The sequence below is a fragment of the Alternaria hordeiaustralica genome, assembly GCF_023758085.1.
Source record: "Alternaria hordeiaustralica strain BMP 2776 chromosome Unknown scaffold_21, whole genome shotgun sequence".
Taxonomy (NCBI): domain Eukaryota; kingdom Fungi; phylum Ascomycota; class Dothideomycetes; order Pleosporales; family Pleosporaceae; genus Alternaria; species Alternaria hordeiaustralica.
The window spans coordinates 187,240-200,022 of record NW_026056793.1 but is presented as its reverse complement, the minus strand read 5'-3'; the positions used below and the strand labels follow the sequence as shown (position 1 = coordinate 200,022).

Genomic DNA, 12,783 nt, shown 5'->3' with positions numbered 1-12,783 from the left:
TTCAAGACTTTGATTTTTTGAGTTTGAGACGGGTACGGTTACTACTATAATGGTACACCACTAAGACTGCAGCGCGTTCTCTTTCACAGCCAATCCCCAACATACATAGCCAAAGACTACTCGCGAGATGAACATCAGGCTCTCCCGCGAAGTCCAGAAGCCGCTCTCTCTCTGTCTCCACATTATCTTCCCAAACCTCCCACCCATACTACTTAGGACCTCTTATTCCCAATATACCCCCTCTGCTCCCACCTCTGCCCCTCACCCCTCTTATCCCTCCTATCATCCAACCTCCTTATCGGCAACCCCGCATCCGGATCCGGCACCAAAAACCCATCCGTCTCCTCATCCCTCTTAAGCCACTTCTTCTCCTCGCCACTCAACACCCTCTTCCCGCCCTTCCCATGCTTCGCCCTCGCCTGCTCCCTCGGCAACCCCGTATTAATACTATAATCCTCCAGTCCCTGGTTCCTTAGCTGCTGCCGCATAATCCTAGGTAACATGGCCTGGTTCCCCGATTTGATGGATGAGGTCACAGAGTCCTTGATGCGGAAAAGTCGTTTGTCGAGGTTGATGGCTGGTTCGGCTTTGTGGCCTGCGACGGCGACCCATTGGACGAGGCGGCCGTCGGAGACGGGGTTGATGAGGTAGCGTGTGTCTTCTGGCATGCTCTTCATTATGATTTCAGGGCGCAGGTGCGGGAAGTGCGTGTGCATCCATAGCCAGCGCTCTGGTCCTGCGGGCTTGATGCGCTCTTCTTTCAGGAGCATCTTGCCCTGGAGGCGCAGCCGGAATTCGACTGCGTGCCCGGCTTCGATGAACTGGTAGGCGCGGTCCATGCACATTCTGAAGTATTCCACGGGGCTGGACTCGTTGAGGATGATGTTTTTCAGGCCGCCGATTTGTTTGCCTTTTTGCCCCGCTGTCTTTGGGGCTCGGTATGTGTAGGCGTTGTGGATGGCGAAGTCTTGCAACTCTTCGGGTATTGGCCGCTCTGGGTCGTCGATGTGTGTCTTTGCCATTCCTTTCTTGATCTCGCCGAGGCAGTAGAGGATTTTCCCTGGTCCGACGTGTTGTGTGAGGAGTTCTTCGAAGGAGGCGCTCTCCGCTATTACGGACAGCTTCTTAGCCTTCTTGTCTGTCTGCCATAATTTGACTCGGTGCTCTACGCTTTGCAGTGGCGCTAGAATCTCAATCTCCCACGAGCTAAAGTTGAGAACCTTGTGCTGTCCGAGGACTGTCTTGGCCTTGGCCGTTTTGTAGAGGTTGAGCGCGCGGCGCTGCTCGAGACGCTGGGTGGGACAGGCGGGGCGCGGTACGTGAGGGGCGCATTGCGGGCGGTACAGTGTATGGAGGGCGCGTATCGGGATTCTTACGGGCGGTAGAAGGAGCGATCGGAATTCGACAGTGGGTATGCGCATTCTGGGTGCCATGGTGGCGCGATGAGAGTCTGTATAGACCCTGTGCGAGACGAAAGATGCGACACCTGACTCGGGCCGCGCTATGATTTTTTGGTTCATGACGTCGCAACAACAAACACTTGGCATGCCGAAACTAACACGTGCATTGCTAGGTACTACAGTCCAGTCTGTCTTGTCATGAGTTGTCGAGCAACACCATTATGGAGAGCCGATTGTATATTTCGCAACTGTATCTACGAAATCTTCGAATCCACCAGATGTCCCAAAAAATCCATCCTGTTCACTCCATGAACATCGCCTCTACCACTATGCAACGATACCGCCTACGTCCACATCGGCACCGAAAAATTCGTAACCCCCTCATCACTCCCCAAATACCCCGTCTCAGGCGCAGGCGGAAAGACAGCCTCCCAGTTAATCCCCGTACCAAAAACATACGGCGGATCATTCCAAACCACATCACCAAACTCCATTGTAGGCTCTGGTATATACGGCGCTGCATCTGCTTCAACAAGAGAATCATATCTGTGTTCCCGGCCAGTCACGTTCGTTGGTACAGCCAGGGATGGCCTCTGGAAGGCCGGAGTGGCTGCGGGTAGGGGCGTGGCTTGGTACGAGCTATTTATAGAGCTGGCACTTGCACGTCGGTCTGGGTTGGAGGGTGGGGAAGATGGCGGCTGCGCTTGGTTCAGTAGATCGTGCTCGCAACGGCGCACTATCTGCGCCACGCGTTGTAGGAGCTGTTGCTCGGCTGGAGTGGGGAGTTGTCCGGATTCCATGAGTAGCTCTTCTTGTACGCGGCGCAGAAGGTCTCTGCGGAAGCGTCGCGATGTTTCGCTTGGCGAGTCGCAATCGTAGACTGATAATTGTTAGCGGGTTAGAGATCCAGCGTGACGCGATGGCTTACAGGGACTGGGTATCTCGGCGGCAGATACATCTGGGAAGAGAACCTGGTATACATCTCTCCATTTGTCTTCTTCTAGTCTCAGTGCAGTGGTGCGCTTCCTCAGCGTCCACACAGTCTCGCGGTCGATCCCTTCGATCTGTTGGGGTAATGATCTCTCGCATTGCTGCAGACGCACGTGACTCGATTGCTCCTTATCTGACTTGAAGGTCGCGTAGCAGATTGGACAGAATATCGGTTGGGAATGTGATCGATAGAGATGCTCTTTCATTCGATGAACCGTGGGCCAGCCAGGTCCGGGACAGGTTCTCCTGTTGCGATGCCGATCCGGGTCGTGTTTGTAGAAAGGACATGCGAACCTCGCACCGGTCTCGGACTCATCGGTAGTCGTCGTTGATCCACGACGTCGCTTGCTTGAGCCATCTTCGTCATCTTCTTCTGGCGGTGGGCTGCCCTCCAAACGGGACTTGCGCTTTGATCCTGAGCTCACAGACGTCTTGCGGCTACTCTGACCCGAAGGCAGTGTGGATCTAGCTTGGCTGTGCGCGGCACTGCGTCCAGTACATTGCTTGTAAGCTGCATTGCGGAGGTTGATTTCGACCTTGCGCAGGATGAGCTCGATGATTTTCTGCATGGGTGCTGGAGATGGTTGTATTGGCCGCACATCATGCTCCAGTTCGTCTTCGCTGACGTCCGTGTTGGTATGCATGTCGCAAGAGCTGGTGGATGAGATGGAGACGATGGATGTTACTCTTTCTCTGGGACGCTTGGCTGATGGAAGATTGTCGTCGATCCACCTCTCTATATCTTCGTCTTCTGATGCTGGCCTGTCTTTAGGGCTGTCCTTACGTGCACAATCAATAAGACTCTTGACAGATCCTATTTTTGGAGCTTCTGGAGGCGTGGTGTCGAGGAATGTCTGGTTGGTGACGACTTCTGCAGGGTTGCTGGTGATGTTGTTCTGTCGAGCCAACCCTGACCTATCGCCGTTGCATCTCTTGAGAAAGGTAGCCTTGTCGTTGACAAGAATGCTCGGCACACAGGGAGGAAATCCGAAAAGTATGTCTGCTGCGCCGTTAGCGATCTGAGCTCCCGCTAGAAATTGTAGTAGGCAATACCCTGATCCAACGTTCCCGCATCCAAGGGTGAGAGAGAATCAGGATCGCTATTGTAGCCCGAATCACGGGTCCTGGAAGAAGACAGCGAATCCCTTCTACATATTCGCTTGGTTGTGCTCAGCTTTGGTAGACCGGCTTGCGCATGGCTGCATGATGTTATGGCGAACATTGCGCAAAGTTGTTAGAGGCGTCCGAGGGGAATGCTCATGTTCGCAGTTGACAGAGTAAGGCAGGGTGTGAGCAGAAGGAGACGATAACGTTGTTGAAGGCATCGCGCGGTCTTGAAGGATGCCTGATGGCTGTCACAAGCAGTCAGACCCACTGCGCGAATGCGCAAACGTGGGAACAGGGTGTAGCTGACGATTTCCGCCCACCGGTCATCATCCGGTCTCCAGGTACGGGAGGCCCGACGGCCAATCGTCGCAGGCCATGATGTGTCGGCACAACGGCGTTGCGGCAGATACGGGTTGAGCATCAGGGCGTTGTGGCTGAGCAATATTGATGAGTGCCCAGGTGAACCCAACCAGAACTTGGGCATTTGATGTTAGAAGACAGATCCCGCGGAGTATGACGAGGCCCGGGGATGATAGATGCACCAATGAAGATTGCGCTAGCCCAGGAGGCATGCGCTAAGGACTAATCGGAATGTGGGGTTGTTGCGACATTCTCGACTCCAGCTGCACCTTGTTCATCTCTTGGAAAATGCCTCTCTTTCGATTTGCGAGCTCAGGAGATCGTTGAAGAAAGAGTTGGGGTCTAGGCTGATCGAAGGCCATACCTTGCCTTTAGCTACATAGTCTAGAATTTGCTATCTTCGACGTCGCTACCAAGTCATCTCATCGGCCTATCACTGTACTTGCGCCACATGTGTATACTGCTGCATCACGTATGTGACGAGGTGCTCATGAACGCTAAACAGGATGTCGCCAACACCATCTATATTCTCCGCCGAAAGCACTCCCACGACTTATTCACGACGAACCTTTGATACTCCACGCATCTCAGCTCATTGAATATCTCCTTCCCCAGTATCGCCTCAACCTTCCCGCTCCAAAACTCACTACCCTCCATATCCTCAACAAAGCTCATCAGGCGTTGTTCCAACCCGCTCTTACGAAACGAGTAGCGCGGCTTGCCCATATGCTTAGCCACGAGATAGAAAATGACAGGCAACATATCCGTCTCCTTGAACTCGCTCAATGCTCTATTGGCACTAGGACCCAGCTGCCTGAGGCACTCGCGGTGTACATGCCGATTGTACTCCGCGCCGTGGTCGAGCATGTACTTGACGATGGAGATGTTTTCGAACTCGATGGCGCGTATGATTGGGGAACCTGCGTTGATGGAAACGCCGTGTTCGAGGAGTACATCGATGATGTGACGTTGGAGGTACTGGGCGGCTGTTTGCATGCAGGATATACCCAAGGTCTGTTCGACTTTAGTCTTGTACCGACGGGCTATGTCAGAACCTGCTACGGGACCCTCCCGCTGGAAGCAGTTGGGGTTATGGGCAATGAGGTGTCGAAGGATATCTACTTGGCCGTACTCGCAGGCGAAGAGCATCGCATATGCCACAATGTTCTTCGCGGATATGGGGGCAGTACTCCCGACTACCGCCATAGCTGTTTGAAAAGTCTCCATACAGCCGGTCTTGACAGCAGTCCCGATCCATACTTCAGCACAGGCTAGATTGACGTGAGTCAAGCTGGAGTCCCAGATTCCATTCTTCCTAGCGACTACTGCCAACGTAAGAATTGTTTGGCGGTGTTTGGATTGAATAGCCGCGTTGAGGATGCACTGGAATCGGTGCTTGAAAGTGTCGGTCCACTTTTCTGCACCTCCGAAGTCTTTAAGCGCTTTGAGTAGATGCTGTACGACTTCGATGTGTCCATTAGACGCTGCTGCTCGAAGAGGATCTGCGTAGACGTTGTCATTGGTTGCATGCTGTCGGAAGTATGGCCACGACGGCCAGTCTGATTCGTTGTCCTTGAGAAGTTGCTTGACTGCACACAAGCTCCCCACAGCGGCAGCGCAAGTTAAGTCGGTACGTTCTGTGGAACTAGAAAGCGGATAGTCGCTGGGCGAGCGAAGTGCCCGATTGATAGCTGCTAGCTTGCCTCCTCGGGTCAGATACTGGAAGATGTACTCGACGTATTGAGTTTTGGTCTTCTCATCGTAGGGATGGCCTTCGATCTTGAGGACCGCTTCAGCGCGTGTCTCAATAGAGGTGACAAGCGGATCGTTAAAAGCTTTTCGAACAGTGCTCTGTAGGATTTCGGGGAGCATGTGATGTAGAACTCTCTTATCAGCTTCGCAATCTCTGGAATCTTCCTGAAAAGATTCGTATTCATAGTCGAAGTAGACATAACGCAAGTGATTGGCGATCTGATAGCGAATCTTGTGGTCGAACACCTCTACAAAATGTTAGCGCATACGGATTGATACCATGATACCGATGTAGATCTTACTACAAACTGCACGAGTAGCTGAAGCTTCACTGACACGAACAGTGTGTACATAATTGACAATTATGTCGTGGAAGATGTCCTCTGGGAGTTGCAGCAGTGGGCTGTCCGATGCCATGATCTTGGATTGGCCAGCCATCGTCAATCGAGTGACTGTGGTGCGATGGTTGAGTGTCAAAGAGTAAGGTACAGTTGAGCGTTAGAGATTTCGCGGTGGTCAGGTTAGGAGCAAGGTGGAAGGTGGAAGGTGCAAGGCGGAAGGAGGCAGGCGAGCATTTGGCCATACTTTTGCAGGCGGCGAGAACTGCAGTTGAATGCATTGTAGCAGTCCATTGTGAAGGTAAAAAACAGTGACTTGAAGTGAATGGGTTCGACTTTTGGAAGGAAGTTTGGTGAACACCGGCGTCTCGCCAAGGATGCAAACCACGAGAATGTCGGCTGAGCAGGAAGTCGAAGATGCTGGTCGTGTTGTGTGATTACTTGAGGAACGGATATCTGGTCGCCGCACGCACTTGCAGCATCACTCTGTACATCAGAAGCGGGAGGTTATTCGAACCAGGATCAGATCGCATTCTGAGTCAAACGCTATCCATTGTGGAGGTTGTGCCCAGGTGTGTTCGTGATGGGTCGAGGGTTCCTTCCCTATCAACACACGCGTCATCGCCACCATCCGTGCGCAGCACACAGTAAACCTCACAGCACCATTTAAGGAAGCTGCCCAGGTGCAGGGCAAACACAACACACAAAAACCTGTCAACCCCCCAGGTGCCAGCTGTCAAACACACACCTCATCAACAAGAAAACAACGGGCACACAAAGCCCTTCCGATTCCAAAGATGCATGGTGATACGATAAACTAGCTGGGTATATTCATACCCAAGAGACAGCTGTCCGTAGACAAAATAACGCTGTCAACTCCAGACACCATGCCAGTAAAACAAAGGAATACCAGCTATACCCATAACCCTATGTTTGATACACTTTCGCCCTCCCTGGGGTGAAGAATACCATAGCATACCATACCATACCATACCATACCATGCCTATCCTATACCAGTCCATACCCCATCCCCATCCCCAACGCCACCGCCCACCAAACCCCAGACCCCAGACCCATCCTCTGGATACGATACCGATATCCTTCCTTCCTATCCTTCCTTTCAAGCCAACGACCTATCAACCATACTAAGTACTCCATCCCCTCAAACAAACATTAACATCTTGCCGTCGGGCCCGTGAAGACGAGAAAAGGGTGAAGAACCTACCGATTACCGCGGCGACCCGGCAGCGGAGGCGGCACCAACGGGTTTCCATACGCATCTGTGCCCAGTGTAACGCGACAGTCTGGACAGTACCATTTGGCGCGGCGGGAAGGGATATCGTCTTCGGTCATGTCCATGCAGGGGAGGTGGAACCACTCCTTATCGCACTGTGGGGTGGGGATGTTGTTAGTTTCGATAGGAACAAACAACAAAAGGGGAGGAATTTTGTGGGATAAAGGGGGCAGCTTACGTTATTATCACACGATATCATCTGCCCGTAACTAACGTCGTCGCAGATACAGTATCGGGGCTCATTGGGATCGATGTCGTCGGCCTGCTCCGCCTCTTCTTCTGCCTTTTTCTTCCTCTTGTTCTTGCTGCCTTGAGCGCGTTTGACGTTTGTGACTGTCTTTTGGCCGTCTTCTGCATTCGTGACTTCACCCTTTGGAGGAGGCTTCCTGCGACTACTAGTGCGGGTAGGTGGGGGTGGGGGTGCAGGTACTGTGAGCGTGGTTGCGGGTTGGCTAAAGACACTATGACGACGGGTTTCGCGAGTTATCCTACCTTCTTCGTTGGGCTTGGGCTCTTCGCTTTGCGCCTTGGGTGTAGGGACATGGCCGCGTGCGGAGCGAGGACGTAGGGTCGGTGCTGCAGGTGTCTCTGGGCGGGGCTCAGGCACGGGTGTAGGTGTCTTTGAGGACTTGGTGGGCGGGAGAGTGGCTACGGGCGGAGTGGGAGCTTTCGGAGCAACGGATTCGCGTTTGGGCCTGGTCGAAGCTGCTGTTGGTGCTGAGACTGAGATCGAAGCTGGAGGTGTTGGGGCTTTGACAGGTACTGGTGATTGCTGAGCTTGCGGCACAACAGGCGATTCCTCTGGCGGTACTGGCGACGTTGTAATGGGTGTGAGCTCAGGACTTGCCTCTTTCGAGACGGCCTTGTTGACTTTCGGCGTGCTTGGACCTGCTGGCGCAAGCGGCACTTGGACGGTATTCCCATTCGTCGATGGCTTTGCAGGTTCTGAGACTGGTACCGGTGTGCTTACTCTGGGGGAGAGCACAACGGAGGCCGTCCGATCGCGAGGGGTGGACACGGTCGAGTTGGGAGTCGGTATCGGGGAGGCGACCGAGCTTGGTGCAGGAGCAATGAGCTGCAGACGGGCGCGCTTGGGTTCTGGCGGCCTTGACGCGCTGTCTTGAGTTGCTACCGATGCTTCTCTGATGGTCTCGATGGCGCCGTCGGTGGTGGGTGGAGGGGATGCATCGCGCTTCCGCTTGTTGGATAGCCTGAGCGGAGTTTTCTTCTTCTGATTCGCAGTTGCAACACTAGAGCTGAAGTTGAGCTCCGTAAGCTCCTTAGCAGCTTCTTTTACCTTCTCAGAAGCGCCGATGAGCTCCTGGGCATCGTGCATAGCCTTTTGGCGCTGTGACATGCGGTCGAGCTTTCTGCCTTCTTTTGCCGCGACAGGCTTGAGGCGGATGCTGACTGGACCGGATTCTTCCCTGGAATCTTCCTCGACAGACTCGATTGGCGGGGGTGGATTTGCTGCCTGCGGGCCATGCGGTGCCAATAGCCCCAGACCGGAGGCTGTCATGATCTGTTGCAAAGTCTCGGGCTCCTCGTCCAGGAAGTGCTCGCCGGTCGCCTCGCAGCGAGCCTTCTCCCTCTCGTAATCGGCCTCTGTACGATGCTTCTTCTCAAGCTCGCGAATCATCATGGTCTGACTAGGAGTCCATACAGCGTTCTTCTTCATCTGCTTGCGCAGGACGGCCATTTCGTATTCGGTCAACTTCTTCCAGGGCGCCCATTTGCTGCCGGGTTTCGCGTCGGCTGGTGGTGGGGCCAATTGTGCGAGCGCATTGCTGGTGGATATGCCGGCGATGGAGCTGTGCACGTTGGTACCGAGTACGCCAGCAGCGCGCGACCTGCCCCCAGTTGCCCTTGAATGTCTGTCCCGGTTGTCCTTGCGCTTCCTGGGTGAGGCCACATCGATGCCTGAACCACCATCTGAGTCTGACGAGTATGTTGCACCACGGCGCCCCCGTCCGCGTGGCAGGGGAATGGCGGTCTTTCGGTGCCTGTCTCGGGGTCGTGAGGTGTTGGCGCCATGTCGGCCGCCATCGAAGGTGAGGCGCAGATGGGCGGGGCGTATGTAGTCGCGGTTTACGGGTCGGTGGGCGCTGGGAGAGACTGGCGGGGGCGTCGGGTCGCGTGAGGGCGGCTGTGGCTGGGCTTGGAGTTTCCGCTTGATGACTGATGAGCGCTGGCAGTGGCGGACGGTGACCTCATACAGTCGCGACGCTTCTGTGTAGGCAAACTCTCGCTGATTGATGGCCTTTTGAAGATGCTGGGCAATGTTCTTGCGTAGTAATACCGGGTCGGGGCGCTCTTGCTCGGGGAGGGCGGGCAGCTTGCCATACTGGACCGTCAGCTCGTGCACCTGCTGGACGGCGTCCGAGTAGGTCGAATCGAGGTCGGCGATCAGCGTCAGCGAGCGCACCAGGTCCGACGGGAAGAATTCGGTGTAGTCGAGGAAGTCGTTGACCGTCGTCTGGGCGTCCGGGTTCGGGGCGGGTTGGGCCATTTCTGGCGCATCGTCGGCTTCAGACATGGCGCATCGCGGGGAGGCAGAGTAGATGGAGGGTTGCGACGCACGCGTCAGACTCTCCAGCCACGCGTCAACTAGAGTATTGAGGAGAATCAGCGCGATCGTGAGGGCGCGAGTTGCGATATGCGCTGACAAGATAGGGCGGCTGATGGGAGCTGGTCGCACTGAGGTTCGCGGAGGGAGTTCGTGCTAGCCGCTTTGGGCGCGCCTCTCGTCGATCGCTCAGGAACGCCCATGCGCTTGCGAGTTTGCCCAGCTGCCGGCTCGCCCCGCAACACCCCATCTGTACCTAGCGACTGTATCGTCCTTCACTCTCGTGCGTCACCTTACTGGCAAGAAAATGTGTCACGCTGACCTTATGCCTGAGAAGGCTTTGCATCTGCACCTACCTGAGTCGGTATGTGATTCCACGGACATCTAGGTGGCATAAGGTGCACCTTTCGTGATAATGCACCTTCAAACACACGTCTTCTCAAATCTACACCGTGCGCCTTCAGTTGATACATCTCCTTTGTAAAGACCACTATCAGATCAAATCAGACTCTCTTTCCAGTTCTCTCACATGTCTGGGTGAGGCTCTCGCTCACCGCGCCTGTCGTTTGCTCCTCCCTCATCCCTCATCCGTCTGTCCAAGCGCGATCCCCGCATATATCTTCGCGCTTTCTATCGCAAACAATTCCACCAGTTCCATTCGTCAAACATCCACCATGTCTTCGGCACAGCTACAGCGTCTTCGGAGGTTCGTCCAAACAGACCTTGATGCTCTCCCTGACCGCCCCGTGTCTCCACAACCTGAGCCCAACCCAGAACCCAAACCTGACCATGCCAGCTACAACGACTCCACTGGCGGTGTATCGCTGGAGAACGCACTGCCGAATGTGCCTGCTAGCAAACAAAACTCAACCAGTAAGATCGATACATCCATAAAGGCACCGCCTGCCGTCGAGAACACCGAGCGCCGATACGTCTGGGTCAAAGACGCCGATAGCTCCTTCAACCCAAACCTGGACTCGATGCGCCTATCCACCGCCTCGGCTCCAGCTCCTCGAACTGATGCCGCTGGTCTTCCGGCTACCGATCTGCAACGTGGCGACCTAGCCTCACCTCGCCATCACTTCACACCCATCCAGGCCCTGTCCAAGTACCCTTACAAGTACTGCGATAAGAGTCATATGCAAGACATTGCATCTGCCTTCTTCGATCAAGGAAAGTTTTGGCAGCGAGAGTGGGACCTGTAAGTTCATCTCCTTAAAGTACTATGAAGAAGAATATCACCGCATCGCGACAACGCTCACCACTCACTCACTTGCTAATCTCACCAGGTATTACGTCTGGGACATCGAAGAGACCTCAAAGCCCTTCGTACTCGTTCGTGAGAGTCAAGTTCTAGCCTTGCTTGGTGAGATCAACAAGCACCTAAATCTCTCTTTGAGGATCAGCGACCAGCAGCGTGAGGAGGTAACATTGCCCACTCACACGTACTGCCGGAACATATAGACTGACATTCGTCCCCAGGGCCTACTCGTGCAATTCCCAGATCATCCTCGCTGCTTGCCTCGATACCTTGGACGATCGCACTCGCGCGAAGACGTCGACAGCATGGCCGAGAATGCCCCCAACGAGCACTTCCGCGCGGCAGGCGAATCTTCACATCCACCGCTTGAACAACCCACTCTGGAGGACTTCAAGCAACTGATGGAGAACCTGGCCGAAGCACAGAAGGCGAAGAACAAGGCGAACAAAGCAAAGAAGCAGCAAGAGCGGTTGGGCAAGAACAAGTCAATGACGGATCAGTTCAAACGCGCTTCAAGGTATCTCGGTCTCCGCGATTCCATCCAGGATCCGACAGCGTCTACCTTGTCTCCTGCAGTCGATCCATCCCAGCCAGCTCCATTCTCCTTCGATCAGTCTGTCGTCTTCGTCTGTGTTGATGTTGAGTCGTACGAGAGGGCCCATCACAAGATAACTGAAGTCGGTGTCGCCACCTTGGATACACGGGAGCTGGTTGGTGTACCGCCTGGCAAGGACGGGGAAGCCTGGAGAGAGAAGATCCGTGCCCGTCACTTTCGCATCAAGGAACATCGTCACCTAGTCAACTCCGAGTTTGTTGCTGGACATCCTGACAGCTTCAAGTTCGGCCACTCGACCTTCATATCACTCAAAGAAGCTGCGAGTCATGTCGCAGCCTGTTTCCACGCCCCTTTCGCCGCCGAAAACGACGACAACTTCCTCAGCCACTTTGATCCTACTGAGAAGCGCAACATTGTCTTCCTCGGTCATGATACTCTAGGCGACGTTCGCTACCTCCAGCAACTTGGATACGACCCGATGAAGGTAGAGAACATCCTCGAGGCCATGGACACCGCGACCATGTACAAAGTCTGGCGTCGGGAGCAGCAGCCTACCAGTTTAGGCCGGATCATGAACGCCTTCGATGTCCCCGCGTGGTTTCTTCATAACGCAGGCAACGACGCTGTGTATACCGTGTGGGCTATGCTAGCCATCTGCGTGAAGGAGGCTACACTCCGCGGCTCACCAGAGTTGGACGACCTGCGAGAGAACGAGATGAATGCTAAACTTCAGGCCGCTCTTGAGGATGCCGAACAGAGGGTCAAGGACGATGCCGAGGGTTGGAGCGATCATGAAGCGACTGGAGACGGCGGCGTACCTGTACCCCTTGCGACTGCTCTTGCACCAAAGCCAGCACAGCCCGCGGCGAAGGGCATTCCTCAGTATGACGGTCATTCGGATTTCGGTATGGACACAGGTCGTGGCCGTGGATATCAAGGTTCGAGCGAATACCGTGATGGTGATAGACAGGGAGCTTCTCGTGGACGTGGTCAGTTTGGCGGGGAAAGCATGTCTCGTGGACGGGCAAGCAGTCATTTACAAGGAAGTAGTCGCGGTCGCGGTCGCTCAGGCTCGCCCAGGGGTGCGCCTCGGCCAGAAGCTATTCCCAAGGTGGACTACCACTGGTAGGCAGGAAGTGATGGTAGTGATTAGCGTAC

The 12,783-nt window shown here is 54.6% G+C and overlaps 5 protein-coding genes across 5 annotated transcripts; 1 reads left to right on the top strand and 4 right to left on the bottom strand.

The window, feature by feature from the left end:
• Positions 1-212: 212 nt before the first annotated feature.
• Positions 213-1,547, bottom strand: J4E84_008374 (uncharacterized protein; the record flags this gene model as incomplete). Its single annotated transcript, XM_049390950.1, has 2 exons — positions 213-1,292; positions 1,539-1,547. The coding sequence occupies 2 exons, from the start codon at positions 1,545-1,547 to the stop codon at positions 213-215; spliced, it is 1,089 nt and encodes a 362-aa protein (XP_049241292.1).
• Positions 1,548-1,744: 197 nt separating this feature from the next.
• On the bottom strand, positions 1,745-3,824 carry J4E84_008373 (uncharacterized protein; the record flags this gene model as incomplete). Its single annotated transcript, XM_049390949.1, has 3 exons — positions 1,745-2,280; positions 2,329-3,420; positions 3,818-3,824. The coding sequence occupies 3 exons, from the start codon at positions 3,822-3,824 to the stop codon at positions 1,745-1,747; spliced, it is 1,635 nt and encodes a 544-aa protein (XP_049241291.1).
• Positions 3,825-4,379: 555 nt separating this feature from the next.
• Positions 4,380-6,501, bottom strand: J4E84_008372 (uncharacterized protein; the record flags this gene model as incomplete). Its single annotated transcript, XM_049390948.1, has 2 exons — positions 4,380-5,855; positions 6,493-6,501. 2 exons carry the CDS (start codon positions 6,499-6,501, stop codon positions 4,380-4,382), a joined length of 1,485 nt encoding a protein of 494 aa, XP_049241290.1.
• A 668-nt stretch (positions 6,502-7,169) lies between these two features.
• Positions 7,170-9,778, bottom strand: J4E84_008371 (uncharacterized protein; the record flags this gene model as incomplete). The annotated part of the gene is made up of 2 exons (XM_049390947.1): positions 7,170-7,337; positions 7,421-9,778. 2 exons carry the CDS (start codon positions 9,776-9,778, stop codon positions 7,170-7,172), a joined length of 2,526 nt encoding a protein of 841 aa, XP_049241289.1.
• Positions 9,779-10,482: 704 nt separating this feature from the next.
• On the top strand, positions 10,483-12,754 carry J4E84_008370 (uncharacterized protein; the record flags this gene model as incomplete). Its single annotated transcript, XM_049390946.1, has 3 exons — positions 10,483-11,009; positions 11,098-11,233; positions 11,291-12,754. 3 exons carry the CDS (start codon positions 10,483-10,485, stop codon positions 12,752-12,754), a joined length of 2,127 nt encoding a protein of 708 aa, XP_049241288.1.
• Positions 12,755-12,783: the final 29 nt, after the last annotated feature.